Source organism: Balaenoptera borealis, assembly GCF_965194805.1.
Source record: "Balaenoptera borealis genome assembly, chromosome: 11".
NCBI lineage: Eukaryota > Metazoa > Chordata > Mammalia > Artiodactyla > Balaenopteridae > Balaenoptera > Balaenoptera borealis.
This window is the reverse complement of record NC_138868.1, coordinates 9,780,496-9,798,543: the sequence shown is the minus strand read 5'-3', so window position 1 is coordinate 9,798,543 and position 18,048 is coordinate 9,780,496. Positions and strand designations below refer to the sequence as shown.

Here is an 18,048-nt window from a genome sequence, read left to right as displayed (position 1 = left end):
CTGCCCAGGGGGATTGCCATCCCAGGGCCCACAAGGCACCAGGAGTCAGCAGGTGACCACAGGAAGGGGGACTCCCACAAAGAGAACTGCCTGTGCAGGGGCCCTGGAAGTGCGACTTGCCCTGGACACAAAGATATGCTTTCAGGGCAGGAAATACCTTTCAAGGACAAAACGGGCTTGGAGGCAGCCAAGTGCTTTTCTCAGGTGAGCGCAGGTGATGGCCCCAGGGCCATGGACTCTGTGCAGAACATTTTAAAAATAAACGTCTAAGCCCTATTGCTGGAGCCCCTAAGCAAAGAGCCCTCTACATAACATCCATTTTTTTATTTTATTTTTTTCAAAGCATCCCTTTGATCTTCCATCACCCTAGGAGGTCATACTATTACTCAAAGAGATTGCATAACTTCCCCAAGGTCACAGCCTAGAGTCCAGGTAGAGGCAGGTCTTTCCCTTGGCTGCCTGATTCCAGAGAAGAGGGAGTGGAAGCTGCGTGGAGAGGGTCAGGGTGGGGCTGGGTGGTCCCTGGAAAGACTGGACAAGAGTTGCAGTACCTGCACCTCTTCCACCTCCTGTAGGGAACCCAGTCCGGGGCCATGGGAGCCCAGACAAAGAGTGGGGAGCAATCCTGCAGCTGGTGGGGAGATTCCGGCTCCCACTCCAGAAAGTCCCTCAGAGAAATTCTAGCTCAGCATTTCAATTTTTTTTTTTTCTTAAGCTGCTGCTGACATTTCTTCAAATGAAATCCTCTACTCAGCTTGGAGCTGCTGAAGTGTGTGTGTACGGGGAGCGGAGGGAGCCCTTCTTCCCACCTTCAGGAAGCCCCAAGAGGCAACTCAAATCCCTCCCCAGAAGTGTCCAAACACCACAGGCCAAGGCCAACCACACCCATCTTCCAGATGAGGAGCCCAAGGCTTATTAGTGAAGGACAGCGCTGTGCTCTCAGACTCTAGGGGCGGAAACAGCCCCTTCCCCAGGGTCCCGCCTGAATGGTTCACTGCAGGCAAGCACCTGGCCCCGGGCAGGCACTGGGGAGATCCAGGATCACCTCCTGTAGGCCACTGAGCATGGTCAGCTGCACCTCCACAGGTGTGATGCCAAGTGTGGGTCTGAGATCAGCAGGGGGCCCGCTGCCCGTGGTCCTCTGAGGCCCCTCAGCGCTGAGGCTGAGGCTGCAAGAAGCCAGTGCAGATCCAGGACAGGGGTGCCTCTTGTGCCCCCCGGGGGCGCCTGCAGACATGGCGCTCAGCCCTGAGCCCCCGTCTGCCGCCAGCCCCTGTCCCACTGGGCAAAGGAGTAAAGTGAGGTGAGCCCAGCGTGATCTGCCAAGGTTGCTGGTGAGTGGGTGAAGAACAGGAAGGGACCAGGCCCTCAGGTGATCTGAGCCCAAGGCAGATGCCAGCTCCCTGACCCAGAGCAGAGGGGAACTCGGAAAGCCGCCGTCCACCACTACCCCCTCACCCCGCCAAGACCCTGATGGCCCAAGGATCTGAACTCCAGCTCCAAAATTCATGCAAATTCAATACTCTAGTCCATAATATATCTGGGTTTGTTTTTATATAAAAATAACCTTTTTCCCTAAATTTTTGCACTAGGAAAACATGCCATGCTCACCGTGTGGCTTTATATACCATGCCCCCAGCCCCGGTCCCGTGGGGTCTAGAGCCGTGGCCTGAGGGTTGTGGAGCAGGCAGGGAGGGGGCCCAGGATGGCGGGCAGGGTCCTCAGGCTGAGGCAGGGCAAGGTGGGGGCAGGTGGGGGAGCCTGTCTGGGTGGCTGGGTGGCGCTGGGGCCCTGGGTGCCGCTGCCTTCACTGGTGGAGGTAGGCTTCCAGCCACATGTTGCCAGACTTCTTCAGGGACCTGGGAGGTGGGGGGCAGGAAGAGGTAAGGGACTCAAGTGCAAATATTAACCCCCTCCCCCCACGATGATGAGTGTGAGTAGAGATGTCCCCGTTCCCTGGTGAGCCCCTGTCCCCTGGGGCAGGCACTGGGTGGGGCTGGAGGGGGGCATTGCGAGAGGAGGCTACACTCTCATTAACTGGAGCGGGACCTAGACCTTGAGTCGGGAGGGGGGGCAGCCAAGGCCAAGTCCAGGCAGGAACCAGGGTGGGCCTGTCTCTCCTTCACCCAGCTCTCTCTGTTGTTTCCTCCTGCTGAGCCCCGCGACCCAGAGATTTGTAAGGCTTGGAATCTGCCCACCAGGAGCCTGACATCAGGCAGAGGAACCAGAAACATCAAGAACTTGCTAGGAAACCCTGTGCCAGGTGTCCTAAAGGGGCCATGCCAAGTGGCAGGGGCCCCAAGGATTGGGCTGGGAAGGGCCATGAAGGAGAAGTAGGCGGGACTTCCCTGGTGGCGCAGTGGTAAAGAATCTGCCTGCCAATGCAGGGGACACGGGTTTGAGCCCTGGTCCAGGAAGATCCCACATGCCGCGAGCAACTAAGCCAGTGCGCTGTAACTACTGAGCCTGTGCTCTAGAGCCTGCAAGCCATGACTACTGAGGACCGCGCACCTAGAGCCCGTGATCACAATAGAAGCCACCACAATGAGAAGCCCGCACACTGCAACGAAGAGTAGCCCCCGCTCACTGCAACTAGAGGAAGCCCACTCGCAGCAACAAAGACCCAACACAGCCAAAAATTAATTAATTAATTTAAAAAAAAAAAAAAGGAGAAGTAGGGGTTCCAACACCAGTATAGAAGGAAGGGCATGCAAGTAAAGGGAATAGCATGTGCTAAGGCACAGAAGTGGAAGAGCTCTGGCTGAGAATCCGGCCTCTGTTCCCCACTGCCAAGGCTACCATCAGGGCCAAGCCAGGTCATCCCTGGACGGCTGCAGGACCCCCACTCTGCTCTTTCTGCCCCGTCGGTACATTCCCACAGTCAGAGCATCTTTCCAAAATCGTGCCGCTCCTCCACTCAGCAACTCTCCCACACACCTAGCACACTCCTGCCTCAGGGCCTTTGCACGGCTATTCCCTTGCCCCAAATATTCTTCCCCTAGATGTCTCCATGGCCAGCCCTCTCCCCTTCTCCCTGCCTTGCTCACACGTTGCCTTCTTAATACCACCCTGCCACCCCCCCCCCAACTAAGAACTGCAACCCTGCCTGGCACCACCCAGTCCCTCTCCTGCCCCCACCCTCAGGTTCTGTGGTTTTGTTTTGTTTTTTGCCGAAGCACTTCTCCCTTTCTCACATTTTCTGTAATTTACTTATTTTAACTGCTTGTTTTCTGTTTCCCCCGCTCGGATGTCAGCTCCTGGAAGGCAGGGATGTCAGCCTGTTTTGCTCACTGATGTATTTGTAGCACCAAGGACAGGGCCTGGGCCTATGGTAGGTGCTCCCTAAACCCTGGCTACGTGGGTGGACACTGGGAAGGGAGGTCACGGGCTGAGGGCAGAAAGGCTGATCGGAAAGGCCTTGGATGCCAGCTTCTACAGAGGAGCCCACGTGAGCTCAGAGAGCCAGGTGAGTGCTCAGGATGGGGCTGACCAGGCCGAGGGTGGGCAGGGGCCCCCAGGGAGCCACCGTGAGCAGAGAACCCTTACCCGATGATGTCCACCAGGGCGGTGAGGAAGGGCTTCACCTCGTAGCTGAGGCCGTGCTTGGCACACAGGGCCTTGACCAGCGGGGCCACCCTGCGGTAGTTGTGCCTCGGCATCGTGGGGAAGAGGCTGGGGGCGGGGAGAGCGTGTGCTGGCACCCCCGTCCACCCATCACCCCCCGGGCCCCGCTCACCACCTCCCGGGCCCTCCGGGAAATCCAGGGCTCACGTCTCGGCCTCCCTGGGGGAAGACTGGACAGAGAGGCTCAGGCCTCACTCCCACCCCCGTGGGCCCCCGGGGCCTGCGCTCACTGGTGCTCAATCTGGAAGTTGAGGTGTCCGCTGAACCAGTCAAGGAAGAGAGAGGGCTCCACGTTGCAGGTGGCTGCCAGCTGCCGGGAGTGGGCGGGGCACGAGTGAGGGGGCTGGCACGGAGCCCGACCCCGTGGCAGCCCCATCAGCGCCCCCATGCCTCTCCGCTGGGACCCCACCCCCACCCCCACCCCCAGGACGGACCCCGCCTCTGCTGCCCACCTGAGAGCTGGCCCAGTCCCGGTGCTTCTCGTGGCCGATCTCCTTGGGGATGTGGTTCATCTGCGTGATCCACACGAACCAGTGGCTCTCCAGGACCCTGTGAGGGGAGGCTCAGGCACTACCCCACGTCCAGCTGACCACTCAGACCCGGGCTTCAGCTTCCCCATCTGTACTATGGGATTGCGGCAACCCCTCCCCGCTAGTGTTTAAAGCAGCTGAGTGGTGCAGGGGCCATTGCCAGGTTGAACCCAGAGTTGCCCTACTCAAGACGGGGGACACCCCCGGGGCCGCGTGTGAGCCAGGCCGCTTCCCTGAGGCCTGCCACCCCCAGGATCTTGCCACTCAACAACCCAGGGAGACAGTACTGTCCCCATTCTGCAGATGGGGACATGGAGGGCTGTGGTCAGGGGCCCCTGCCGCCTGTGTGTGAGCTCCCCATACCCTGCCATGCCAAACCTGGCCATACCTGACAGCCACAAAGAGGAACAGCGCCCCAGGAACACCGTAGAAGGGAATGTAGGACAAGAGGAAGCGGGCGTAGAAGCTGGCGGCCCACAGCAAGTCCTGTAGAGGAGAGAGGAGGAGGGCAGAGGCCTCGAGGCAGCCAGCAAGGGGAGCTGGGTCATCCACCTTTGGCTTGATGTGCCTCGGACGGGCACGTCACCGCCCCTCCCTGGGCCTGGGTGTCTCAGCTAAGTAAGTGGATAGGGTCCTTGCCCTGCCAGCCTCACGGGGCTGACCATGGAGGTGAAGGTGCTGTGCAGGGGCGTGGGCTGAGGGAAGCCTTGCCCGGGAGACAAATGCCTGGCAGAGTGGGCCCAGTGGATCCCTAGCCCCAGGGAGGACACCCCCCACCGTGAGAGACCCACAGCACGCCCTGTGCATACGCCCACTCTCCCCCTGCAACCACACACAGGCACACACTCACTCCCCTTGCGTGGGTGCACACGAATACCGCACCATCACAAGCACATCTGTTTGCGTTGGTTGGGAGGGGCTGCCCCCTGACGCCCCACCTCCTGCCACCACAGCTGTACGCCCAGGGGACCCGGGCAGGGCCCCCACTCACCGTCCACTGCATGCACACCAGCATGTACGCCAGGTTTTCCACCTCGAAGTTCACCAGGGTGAGCAGCGGCGGGCCGACTGCAAGGAGGGGCGTGAGAGGGCTCAGGGGTGGGGTGGGGTCACCGAGCAGGCCGGGCACAGGGATGGGGGAGGGGCTTTGTTCCTCCAGGAACGCCAGCGGCACTTGGTGCTGGTCCCATCCTGCTGGGATGAGCCCGCATCACCCACAGGGCCTGGTCCTCACTCATTCCCTCCGGGTCTGAGCCTCTCCAGGCTGGTCCTCGCCGCGCCACCTCCTGTGCCTCTGCAGCAGGTCGGCACCAGCCTTATACATCAGCGCCCTTCAATCCTCACCTTGTTGCCCCAACGATTTGCCCTAGAGCTCTGGATCGCCCTGAGGTGAGGGTAGGAAGGAACTCTGAAAGCTCCAGGCAAGGCTGTGGTTGTTTCCTTCTGCCGGAAGGTACCCCAGGCAGAGGGGAGGGCTGGGGCAAAGGCCTGGCGATGGAGGTCGGCATGGGCTGCAGGCTAGGGCAACCAGAGAGAGGCCGGGAGAGACCTGGAGGTGCTGTGCTGAGGGGGTTGGAAGCCGTCAGGTGGACCGTGCAGGCCCCGGCATGGCCCCCACCCCCAGGGGGACAAGCGGACACTCACTCAGGAAGAAGTACAGGTGCTGGTGGTTGTAGGGTAAGTATCTGCGCTTCTTCTTGCCGTACTGTGGGGACAGGCAGCCGTTGGGGAGGGCGGCTCTCCAGGCCCTCCTTGTCCCAGGCAGGGTCATGGGGCCGGCTGGGGCCCAGGGGCCAAGGCAACTCTGGATTCTAGCCAACTGGGAAAGGGGGAAGGGGTACCCCCAGAGCAGGGGCTCAGCCTGGAGCTACAGTCGGGGGCTGGGTCAGGGGCTGGGCCACAGCGGGGGGCTCAGGGACTACCAGTTCCCCTCTGCTGCAGGCCCAGCCCGAGCGTGTCCCCCATGCACCTCGACGGACGACTCCCCCAGAAGGAAGACGGGCGCCACGGTCACATCCGGGTCCTTGTGGAAGATGTTGGGCTTGGCGTGGTGTTGGAAGTGGCGGAAGTTCCACCAGTGGGCAGAGAAGCCCTGCAGGGGAGGGGGCTCTCAGGAGTGGGGCCAGGCCGTGCCCCCCTCTCCATGGCAACGGCACACTTGCGCAGACCCAGTGCGGCCTCCCCACCAAGCCCCTGGCTGCCCACCACCCGTCCCCAGCCTCACCTTCAGCTGCCCCATCACAAACTGCTGGGCCACGTGGTTCCACCGGGACTTCCTGAAGATGGAGGTGTGGCCCAGGTCGTGCTGCAGACACCAGCTCTGGGCCTGGGGAGACGCAGGGTCAGGAGCTGAGGCAGGGAGCCGCCTGGGGCCCAGCCCTCCCAGCTCTCAGGGCACCCCCAAAGCTGGCACTCCACTCTAGACCCTAGTAGGCCAGTTTCCTCGGGAGGTCCAGGGGCTGCAGGTCTGTCATGGAGCTGTAGGCGGCAGCCGTCCAGCTCCCAGCCGTGGGCTCTCTCTGGGCTTATTAAGTAAAGAGCTTCCTTCGTGTATTTAAACTGCAGCTTGACCCCCAGATACACACTTATGGGACTGGTCATTCATTCATTCATTCATTCAGCAAATATGTCCCCAGTGTCCATGTGTGCCGGGCCCTGTGTCTGCTGGTCAGTTTAGGTGGCTGCAAGATAGTGCTGGGGTCACCTGGGAGACGGCCAGGATGAGGGCGGCGAGGGTGCTGGGCACCCAGCCGGGGCCGAGGAGGTAGACGATGAGCCACGCGAGCAGCTCCATGGCCAGGATGTGGCCCAGCAGGAAAGCGAAGAAGGTGGGCTTGGCCTCAAACAGCTTCATGTCCTCGACCGCCTGGCGCAGGGCTCGGAAGTCCTCGATCAGCTGGGCCTGCCACAGCGGAGCGGCTGGTCAGCCGAGGAAGCGAGGGAGGCCCCAGGCGTCCCCGGAAGTCCCCCCAACAGCCACTCCTCCCAGTGTCAGACCCAGTGGGTCTGTGGCCGAAGGGGATGGAGGGACGAGAGTGCCCAGCCTGGGGTGTGAGCTGGGCTGCTGGCTGGCGGCAGAGGCTCCTCCGCCACCCACAAAGGGTGTGGGGTACCTGAGAAGCAGGGAAAACCGCAAGAGTGCAGCTCATCAAAATTCTCATCATAGATGGGGATGCAGGGCCCGGAGCAGGGAAGGGGCTTGCCTGGGGTCCCCCAGCAAACGCTGGCGCAGGTGTCCCTACAGCTCTGCCTACAACTGTCTGCCCGGGAAGGGATGGCAGACCCAGCCTTGGCCCCAGGGCCCCTTGGGATAATTCGAATGAAGCTGCTACTGGCAATGCCTTCCGTCCCCTCCAGCCCCCCGCTGGGGGCTTAGCCTCCACCAGGGCCCTGCTCACATTCTGGGGTCCATCCTGGCTGGGCTCCTCCGGGGCCAGCTCTCCAATCAGCAGGGGCTGCAGGAACTTGCGCACAAAATTGAGGTCCTGGTGGAAGGCGTGGAAGGCATCCTGAAGGAGAGTAGACAGTCAGGTGGACAGACAGACCGCTGGAGTAGCACCCAGAGGCAGCAGGCAGAGACAAAGTGGAAGGGCTGTCTATGGAAGGGCAGAGCAGACAGACACAGACAGGCAGGCAGGCAGGCAGGCAGCTGGTTTTACAGCAGTCACAGAAATAGGACCACATGGGTCAGCCCTGCCTGTGAGCCCTCCCTGGTCCTCCCCAGGCCTTGGGTGCCCCAACGGACATCCCTCGCCTGCCAGGCTCCAGCTGTTTCACGCCACCATGGGGCCCTTCCCCAAATTTGGTTGGGTATTTTAAAATCTGGATTTACAGGGGACTTCCCTGGTGGTCCAGTGGGTAAGACTCCGTGCTCCCAATGCAGGGGGCCCGGGATCGATCCCTGGTTGGAGGAACTAGATCCCACATGCATGGCGCAACTAAGAGCCCGCGTGCCACAACTAAGAGCCCACGTGCCACAACTAAGACCCGGCGCAGCCACAATAAATAAATAAATAAATAAATTTTAAAAAAGTCTGGATTGGGACTTCCCTGGTGGCGCAGTGGTTAAGAATCTGCCTGCCAATGCAGGGGAGACGTGTTCAAGCCCTGGTCCGGGAAGATCCCACATGCCGCGGAGCAACTAAGCCCATGAGCCACAACTACTGAGCCTGCGCTCTAGAGCCAACGAGGCACAACTACTGAAGTCCGCATGCCTAGAGCCTGTGCTCTGCAACAAGAGAAGCCACCGCAATGAGAAGCCCGCACACCGCAACAAAGAGTAGCCCCCGCTCGCTGCAACTAGAGAAAGCCCGGGCGCAGCAACAAAGACCCAACGCAGCCAAAAATAAATAAATAAATAAATAAATTAAAAAAAATAAATCAGGATTTACAGAAAGTTCTCCCTGGAAGACTCTGATTCCTTTCCTGAAAGGGTTTGACTTTTCCAAAAAGATCACTGGAAAGCTTTCTTGAAATCATATGCTTTTCTACTGGGTCACAAATATCAGATTAATCAGCTTTCACAAACACAAGCAACGGGTAAAATGTGGGTGAGGAAACTTGTAATTGACGACCACTGGGCCACCGGGAGAAAAAAAATCAGTCGAGGACCACACAGCCCGAAGACGCTCGAACAGTTAAACTCATTTGATTTTAAAAGCAGGAGTGGAAAATATAAGTTTTTTAAACAGTAAGTTAAATAAACAATCTAACATTCCTGTGATTCTCTGTAATGGGGGCGGGGTGCAAAGCAGGAGAAGGGGTTGGAAGAAGACAGTGACCCCAGGAAAGATAAAGGGCTGTGGAAAGGGACCGGTCAGGAAGTGACCCCCACCTCTAGCAGCGGGCAGTTCTGAAGTGTGAGTAAACTTGAGCTTCACGCTTGGGACTCACTCAGTCTTCCTGATCTAACCCTGGCGTCACTGGCTCATTGTTGTTCACAGCTCTGCAACCAGTTTTTATCTTTGCACTTTCAGAGGCTCTCTCTGAGGGAGCCAACCCCCAGCCGGCCAGCAGCCTGAACTGTGGAAGCAGTGCCTGGAGTAGTGGCGGGTCCCCTTGGGCCGGGGAAGGTGACTGCTGGCTGCTAATGAGCCTAGCAGCGTCTGGTGGGTGCTAAAACAGCAGGGCCCCTGTACTCACTCCAGGACATCCCACACCGTCCCATCCCCGGGGCCAGAAACACCTCAGGCCCCTCCAGCCCCCACCTAAAGGCCACCCCTGCAGGATTCACCCAAGGGGTCCCCTTTCCTGCTCTCTTACTGGCCCAGGGCAGTCTGAGGACCTGGGGGCTCAGAGGATGTAGCTTCTGGGATAACCTAGGCCCTTGGGAAGGCTGACTTGGGGCCCCTCCCTGGAGCTCATAATAGGGGAAGGGGTTGTATAGGTACAGACCTCACCCTCACCAGGGAAGATCCTTGATGGAGGGGCAGCACCCCTGGGAGGGGGGGGAGGGGAGGCTGGCCCCACAGGAAGCTTCCCCGGGCGCTGGCCTACTGGGGAGCGGGGGGAGTGGCATGGGCAGGGGAGCCAAGAGGAAGACTGCTCTTGTGCGTGGCTGACCCCGCTCACTGTGACCTTGAGCGAGTCTGTTCTCCTGCCTGGAACTAGGCAAATCCAGGGGACAAATCAAAGGGGCGCGCCTCCAGGGCCTTTCGGGCTCTGGACTATAGAGCGCTAAGTTTTTTTTCTTTTTAATTATAGTCAAACACACATAAAATTGACCGTCTTCACCACTTTTTTTTAAATAAGATATGTGAGGTACACCCTTAACTTTTTTTTTTTAATTTTATTTATTTATTTATTTTATTTATGGCTGTGTTGGGTCTTCGTTTCTGTGCGAGGGCTTTCTCTAGTTGCGGCAAGCGGGGGCCACTCTTCATCGCGGTGCGCAGGCCTCTCACTATCGCGGCCTCTCTTGTTGCGGAGCACAGGCTCCAGACACACAGGCTCTAGAGCATGGGCTCAGTAATTGTGGTGCACGGGCCTAGTTGCTCCGCGGCATGTGGGATCTTCCCAGACCAGGGCTCAAACCTGTGTCCCCTGCATTGGCAGGCAGATTCTCAACCACTGCGCCACCAGGGAAGCCCCTTCACCATTTTGAAGTGTACAGTTCAGTGGCATTAAGTGTACTCACACTGTTGGGCAACCATCACCGCCATCCATCTCCAAAACTTTTTCATCTTCCCCAATTGAAACTCTGTCCCCATGAAACCCTAGCTCACCATTTCCACCTCCCCCAGCCTCTGGAAACCACCGTGCTGCTTTCTGTCTCTATGAATTGACTCGTAGAAACTTCCCTGGCAGTCCAGTGGTTAAGACTCTGCGCTTCCACTGCAGCGGGCACGGGTTCCACCCCTGGTCAGGGAACTAAGATCCCACCTGCTTCGAGGTGCGGCCAAAAAAAAAAAGAATTGACTTGTAGAAGAGGAATCATACAGTATTTGTCCTTTTGTGACTGACTTGTCACTTAGCATAATGTCTTCAAGGTTCCTCCACGTGTGGCATGTCAGAATTTCCTTCCTTTTTAAGGCTGAATGAGCGTTGACTCTGATTACCTCTCGTTTTCTTTGACACCCCCCTGGTGGCACACAGAGCCCACACGCGCACAGAGGCACACGGCATGCTCACAACGAGTGTGACACCAGAGGTGCACACGTGTCACGGAAGTGCAGTGCCTTAAGCATGCGCCTCCACAGGTGCAGACACCACCACCGACCCACGAAGGCTCCCAGACACGCTTGGGAATCCGCGCACAGGCAAGGCCACAAGAACACCTAGACAGACAGACCCAGCCTGGCACACACGCAAACTCACAGAGCAGCTGTGTGTACTGTGGCTACGGCCCCAGGCTTTCCTCCCTCCCAGCCCCGCTCTCTCACGACCTCTGTGTCTGTTCTGGGGCCACCCCAGTGCCCGGCAGACCTCAGATGCTCCAGGGCCATGCTGAGGAGCTGTGGGAGCCGCTCTCCCTCCCCGACTCCTTTCCCTTTGTCCTGATTCACCCAAGCCAGGCCTGGAAATACCCTGAGGGAGGACAGAGCCAGGGTTGCCCGAGGGACCCCCAGCCAGGCATGTCCTTTGCACTGAGGAGGGAAGGTGTGAGCCCCCTCAGGTCCGGGCAGGGACATCCCAGAGGTCGTGGACAAGCATTCAGCTGGTGGGTGGGAATGCGCGGGGCTGTGGCAGGTCCTCGGATAGCAGCTCGGGTTCCTGGGGCTGGGTGGGCACTGCTGAGCCTACGCTTCTTGTGGTCTGAGTACCAACAAGGTGGGTCCCTGGCCGTAGACCAAAACCTCAGCAAACAGCTTTTTCTGGAACATTGGCTGGGGCCATGTGACTCAGTCCTCTTTGGCCTCTGCTTAAGGATTCAGGAGCTGGGCAGAAGACTCAGGGAGGTTGAGCCACTTACCCAAGGTCACACAGCTCTATTTGATGGAGGTTGGACCAGAACTTGGTCTGACTGTAAAACTATGCTTGTGGCCACTCGGCAGTAGCCCCGGGGTGGCCAGTCCCGGTCAGAGGGGAGGCAGTGGGTCTCCTAGGTGGAGGGAAGGGGCCCTCATCGTGAGGCTGGTCACCATCCCGAGTAGCCAAGGATCTGACTGCTTGGAGACTGGGCTGTGGGGGTCAGGATGGTGGTCCTGGTGTTTCTGGGGCTGCACTGACCAAGTTTCAGTGTACTGCAGGAGGCCCCACCCCTGATGCGCCTGGAAACGTCCTCCCAGGGGCAGAGGTGTAAACTCTGCGACCCTCCCCCACGGGAGTGGCAATTGAGGCCTCTCACTAGTTCTTGGAACAGAGTTGGGTGAAACTTTTAGAATTAAAACGATGTCTCTAAACATAAGCTGCGGTTGGCAGGGACAGGCCCTTGTTCACAGCGGCGGCCTCAGAGCCCTGCACAGCGCAGGGGCAGGATGGCAGGGGTGAATAAGTGGACAAGGAGCTCACAAGCCAGGGGTCTGAACCATTTTGCCCGCGAGGGAACAGAGGCTCTGGCCTGCCCAGGTCAGAGTTTGTAGTGGCAGAGCTGGGATTCGAATCCAGGTCTATCTTCTGTGATGTCCCTGCTCTCCCAGGACAGAGCTCCCACCCAGCCTTGCTTCAGTCCCTGGAAGCCTCAGAGTGGCTCCTGCCCTGCCCCCAGCCCCACCTTGAACTCCAGGTAGCAGCTGGTTAAGGGTGGGAGTGGGGAGACTTAGGAGCCAGCCTGCAAGGGATGGAATCTGAGCCGCCACTTAAGAGCCGAGCCCTGGAGCCACAGACAAGGTCGCACCCCCTCTCCATCCTATATTTTGTCAGTAAATCAGGAACCACAAATACCCATCTCGTGGAGCTGCTGGGAGGACTGAGTCAGTGCAGGCAGAGCACTTAGAAGGGGCCTGGCGTCCAGTGAGATTCGGGCCCGCAGGCCTGAGGCAGGAGGGTGGAGGTGCGCCCTGCTGGTCACGTCCTGGCCAGCCTGAGGCTAGGAAACAGGAGGGGCTGGCAGCCTCCTTCCACCCCAGAGATAAGGTAGGGGCGGGGAGCATTTCTGGTCACTTCTCCAAAGAATCTGGAATGTTCCAGATCAGGAAGGGGGTAGAGCAGGGAAGGAAGCATGGCTGCTGGGGGTTCAGGTGGTCTGGGTCTGCTCCTCTTAACCTCGGCTCAGGAGGCAGCAGTGGGTTGTGAGGATGGGTGAGTGGACACACCCAGGAATTTCTTCCTCCCTCCCTCCCTCTCCTGGGTGGGAAGATAAAGCAGGATCTCACGCCCAGGTCAGACGCTCCTTCCCATCCTCTCCCTGGGTCTCCTCACAGGAGGCCAATAAGGAGGCACTATCAGTATCCCCATTTTATAGATGAGGAAACTGAGGCCAAAGGGCACACAGCCCTGAACATGAGCATCAACTCCCGCTGGAGCAGCAGAGCCCAGCTCAAGGACGGATGTCCTCAGGAAGTTGCCCCTGTCCCCCCAGCACCCCTGGTGTCCCTGGTGACAGGTGTGGTGGTGGTGGGGGGGGTTCCTCCATCCAACACCCTTGGCCTCACAGGTGTCACTGACCCAGCAGTGGCCTGAAGTGGCCAGGCCCTCTGGCCCCGGGTCCTCTCTCCACCACTGAGCTCTGGCTCTTTCCCGCTGCTGTTTCCTGAGAAACCCGTGGCTGCCGCTTGGGCATCCTTGGGAGGAAATGCAGAGGGACTGCCAGGGTGCTTAGTAGACTAGCATCCCCACCCCTGCTCCCCAAGTTCCTGCCCAGCACCATATGATCCGACGCCTCCTCCAGGGCACTGCCATCCCCCTCTCTCCCCACCAGGGGCCTGGGTGGGTGGGGACATTGCAGAAAACACCCACAGAGCCCAGAGAGGTCACACTTCACGGGGAGTGGCCCTTAGGCAGCTTTCAAGGCAGCTGGCGTGGTAAGCGGAAGCAGAGTACGGGCTCTGGAGCCAGGTTGTCTGAGTTCCTGGCCAGCCCCTCTCTCCGGCCCCACCCTCGCTCCAGAGCCTCAGATCTGCCCAGACCTGCCCCTCCCCAACTCCCAGATACAAACCCCATCCTCCAAGCCCAAGGACAAAGGCCCTGCCCTTTGAGGGTTCCAAGAAGATCCCTTCAAATCACCCATATTCAACCTCAGTCTCCTCATCTGCAAAATGGGCTAACGCTAGGACTACCTCTGAAGTTTGTTTTCTCAAGACCACACTGAGCTAAATCCTACTGGTTCCTGTTGGTGTGCCTGAGCCCACAGCATCACTTGCCCCCTGCCCTGGACATACCTGCACGCCAGGGCCCAGATGAATGGCCACCTCTTCCAAGTGGCCTCCCCTGGGGAGGGCAGGTCCCCACCATCTCTTCTCTTAATGCCTCCCCCTTCTCCTAGGAGGCTCTGCCTTCCCCCTCCTCATTAGGGATCTGTTTAAATGTATATCAGATTCCCCTGGCTTCCCTGCTCTGCCCTTCACGCTCACCTTAGAATAAAACAAAAGTCCTGCTTCCCCTGCTACCTCTGGACCACACTGCCTGCCCTTCTCCTCACTGCTGTGCTCCAGCTACGCTGACAGCTGATAGCCTTGCTGTTCCTTAAATGCACGGAGTACAGTCCCACCGCTGAGCCTTTGCCCTAGCTGGTCCCTCTGCCAAGGAACATCCTCCTAGCAGATTTTTTTTTTTTTTTTTTTGTGCAGCATGTGGATTCTTAGTTCCCCGACCAGGGATCGAGCCCGTGCTCCCTGCAGCGGAAGAGTGGAGTCCTAACCACTGGACTGCCAGGGAAGTCCCTCCTAGCACATTTTTTGTTCACAGCTGTATCTTCAGAGGTTAGAACAGGGTTTGGCACGTAGGATATGCTCGTTGCATATCTGCTGTTGGATTTAATGATTTGATAATTGAAGAATGAATGAATGAATGAAATAAACAGCTAAGTGGCAGTGGAGCAGGTGGTCACGAACATGGGCTGTGGATTCAAATCCCAGACCCATCACTTAATTTCCAGTCACTATGCCTCTCTGAGTCTGTTTTCTCATCTGTAAAATGGAAATAGCAGTAACAGTACCTGTCCCACAGAGGTATCGTGAGGATTCAAAGAGGGAGTATCTATAAATCAAGCACTGAATTCGGAGCCTGGCACATAGTAGGTGCTCGGCGCCCAGCCCTGTTAAACTCATGACCAGCAGCGGCTGGGCCTCACCCCTCCATGGCTGGCTCCACTAGTCTCAGGCCGCCTATGACTCTTAGACAAACCTGGCCCAAGGCCCAGAGCACTCTCCCCAGGGTACCCGGCTTTGTATCCCAGGATGGCCACAGACTGACTTCACGGCGCAGGAACTCTGGGCATTTCCTGGCAGGAAGGCTTTTGTGGCGTGAACAGGAGAACAGCTGATGGGCAGCAGGGGCTGCTAAAAGGTGGCTGCGGGAACAGAGCCCGGCAAGATGGCTGCCCCACCCCCACCTGTGTTCCAGGGCCGGGGATGGCGTGCCTGGGGTCTGGGCTGGACCACACAGGGCACTGGGGTGATCTGATCCCCGCTCTGCCCTGTGGGCCCACCACAGACAAAGACTGGGGTCCCCCAACCCCAGCCTCCTCACAGCCCCTTTGGCCTGAACAGACCAGGTATTTCTGGCAACTCCAGCCCAGTGTTTGGGGCCTCGGGGAAGCTAAGAGATGGCCTGACATCATGTCCTGTGACAGCCGTGAATGAACCAGACAAGGTCACCCAGCAAAGAGGTGGCTACGCCATGGCTGTCCACTGCACCCTACAGTCTGCAGGGCACACTCACACTTATCAGCTGGCAACATACACTGACCAGGAACAACTACACGGCAGCTCTGGGGCCAGGGAGTTGAGAAGGCACAGTCCCGCCCTCAGCCGGCTCACTGTCTGGCCCAGCTGTCCCCACTTTACAGATGAGGAAACTGAAGTTCGGAGGAGTGACATGCCTGGCTCCAGGTCCCTGAGAGCCTCCAATGGCAGAGCCGGGACCTGGCCCCAGGGAACGGACAGAGTGTTTTAATGGAAATGGGAAAACAGACCTTACTGGTGACGAATCAGTGAGAAAACTGTCAAGTGGGGTCTAAGGGTCTAGAGCTAAATGGGGTTCCCACACGGGAGGGCCCCCAGCACAGACCTGGGCACCAAGCAGGAAAAAACGATTCGTAAATATTCTCCATCGTCTTCCTCTTGCCAGCCTCCATCCCGTCTGACAGGTCAGAGGTTGAAAACAGGCCAGAGTAGCCACCCCCAGCATCCTGGAGGGGTGGCCAGGGCTCAGCCAGGCTGAGGGGGGAGGGGCTGTGGCACCTCACGCCCCCCACGCCCTGGCAGCAACGCACACATGTATAACCACGCACACAAACACGTGCCTCGTTCGCACATGTACAGGCCTGACACGGCCACACACTCCCTGGCCCACAGTCAGCTCCAACTCCGTGGCCACCGCCGGGCCGCTCAGCACCACCCACAAGGCTTTCTCGGTCAGCTTCTAGAGTTTCAGGAGGTTTCTGACCCTAACCTCTCAGCTTCCTGGGGAAGTGAGAAAGAGACACTTCTCCCCCTAAAAGAGTCCCGGGAAGGTTGCCCAAGCCATGGGAGAAGGCAGTGGGCAGACAGCAGATGTTTCTGGCAACAGGGGCACTGACCCTCCTGCGACGGGACACAATCGCTTTTGTTATCTAAAGTTCCGCCAGTTAGGGATTCATCCCCTGGAATCTTGAAGACCTTCCTGGTACCCAGCGTGACCAGCCTAGAATTTTGGATGGTCAAGGACAGAATGTCATGGCCCCGAGTCCTATTGTCCAGATGGGGGAGTGCGGGAAAAGGGTCTGGTGAGGAGTCTCATCCCGATGCTGCTCTGCCAGATGGTCCCACTGGACAGGCCACATTCCTCCTTGACCAAAACATGTCTGAACATGGCTGGGAAGGGGAAGCTGGGGTCCACAGGGGCCAGCCTGTTCCTGGGGTGAATGTGCTTCCCAAAGAGGCCCACCCAGCCTGACTAGCAAAATTCTCCCACATGCAGCTGTTAGCCCAGGAGAGGTGAGTCACGGCTCCTCAGAGCCATTTACAGCAGCAGCTCTTGGGAAAGCCACAGACCTCTAGGCCTCGCTCAAGTTTTGCTGCCCAGCCTCCAGCCTCTGATGGCACATCCTTGCCAGCCCCTGGGGAACCCGCCCTACCTCTGGCTTCCAGCAAGCGCTCAGCATGAGGAGCCTGGTCTGGGAGAGCCAGCACTGAGAGGAGGAACGTCACAGCATCAGGGAGCCCCCTCACCAAGGGCCAGTGCTTTCTGCCATGACACACCCACCTCTGAGAGCCCCTTCCTCCCGCACAGATCTGCTCCAGCCCAGCCCTGCTCCACTGCCGGGGGTATGGGTCCTCCATGCTGATGTGGTCTCCTTACTCCACATCAGGCCCCGGCTAGTACATCCCAACTCTGGGTCCCCAGCCGGGAGGTCAAAGGTCAGCGAGAGTAGGAAGGATGCTAAGGCCCCGCCGGTGGAGCAGGGCACGGTGCCCACGAGCAGGCCCCGGCGAGCGCTGGGCTCTACCCCGCCAGCGGTGGGCGGCCTTACCGTGGCGTCCTCGGCGCCGTGGTGGCCGATGAGGCGGCTGCCCCCCGGGTGCCGCTGTGCCCAGCGGCTGATGTCGTAGACGCGACGCTCGATGACCAGCCACTTGTCGCCTGGCAGGTTGTGCGGGCGGATCTGCTCCCAGCGGAAGGTGGGCAGCGGCGCCCCCAGCTGCGCAGGTCCCCCTCCGGGCTCCCCGACGCCGCCCATGGCTGCGTGCAAAAGTCCTCGCGAAGCCGGGACCTCGCCGAGCGAGACCCCTTGAGGAGCGAGGCCGCGTTCAAAGACCTCCTCCGCCGCCACCCGCTGCTCCGCGGCCCCGCCCTGCCGCTGCGGCCGCCGTACGAGCGTGCGCCGGGCTGTCTGCGGGCAACTTTTCACTCCCTTATAATCGCGCTGACAGCGCTCGCCTCGCCCCTCCCCGCACCCCGGCCCCCGCCGCCGCCCCGTGCCCGCCCCAATCCCGGCGCAGCGCCTTGGCCCCCATTGGCTGCGCCGCGCTCTGGCGGGGCTGGCGGGGAGGGCCGTGTCGAGGCTGGCGCGCCCCGCCCGCGAGGCTCCGCGGCCACCACACCCTGGCCTGCGGGGGGCACCGTCCGCAGCCCGGCTTGCGCTCGGCGGGGCGGGGGCGGGGCGGGGCCGGAGGGACGGAAAGCCCACGGCCGGCGTCCGCCGCGCCCTCGGGGGTCCGGTCCGCGCCCAGTGGGGCCCAGAACAAGAGTCTGCGAAGAATGGGCTTCCCGCTGCGCCTCCTAGAACGTTAAACCCTGAGCGCTCAGAGGTGGGGACACTACCTAGGGGTAACCGTAAACAGCTCTCAAACCCTGGGTCCCCAGAATCGGCTCA

At 59.4% G+C, this 18,048-nt stretch overlaps 1 protein-coding gene across 1 annotated transcript; it reads right to left on the bottom strand.

The window, feature by feature from the left end:
• Positions 1-1,528: 1,528 nt before the first annotated feature.
• On the bottom strand, positions 1,529-17,600 carry FADS3 (fatty acid desaturase 3). The gene is made up of 12 exons (XM_082344291.1): positions 17,206-17,600; positions 7,553-7,663; positions 6,859-7,056; positions 6,379-6,480; positions 6,124-6,246; positions 5,799-5,859; positions 5,146-5,222; positions 4,543-4,640; positions 4,077-4,173; positions 3,855-3,934; positions 3,547-3,672; positions 1,529-1,859 (listed from the first exon to the last, which is right to left on the bottom strand). Exons 1-12 carry the CDS (start codon positions 17,410-17,412, stop codon positions 1,808-1,810), a joined length of 1,332 nt encoding a protein of 443 aa, XP_082200417.1. The 5' UTR covers positions 17,413-17,600; the 3' UTR covers positions 1,529-1,807.
• Positions 17,601-18,048: the final 448 nt, after the last annotated feature.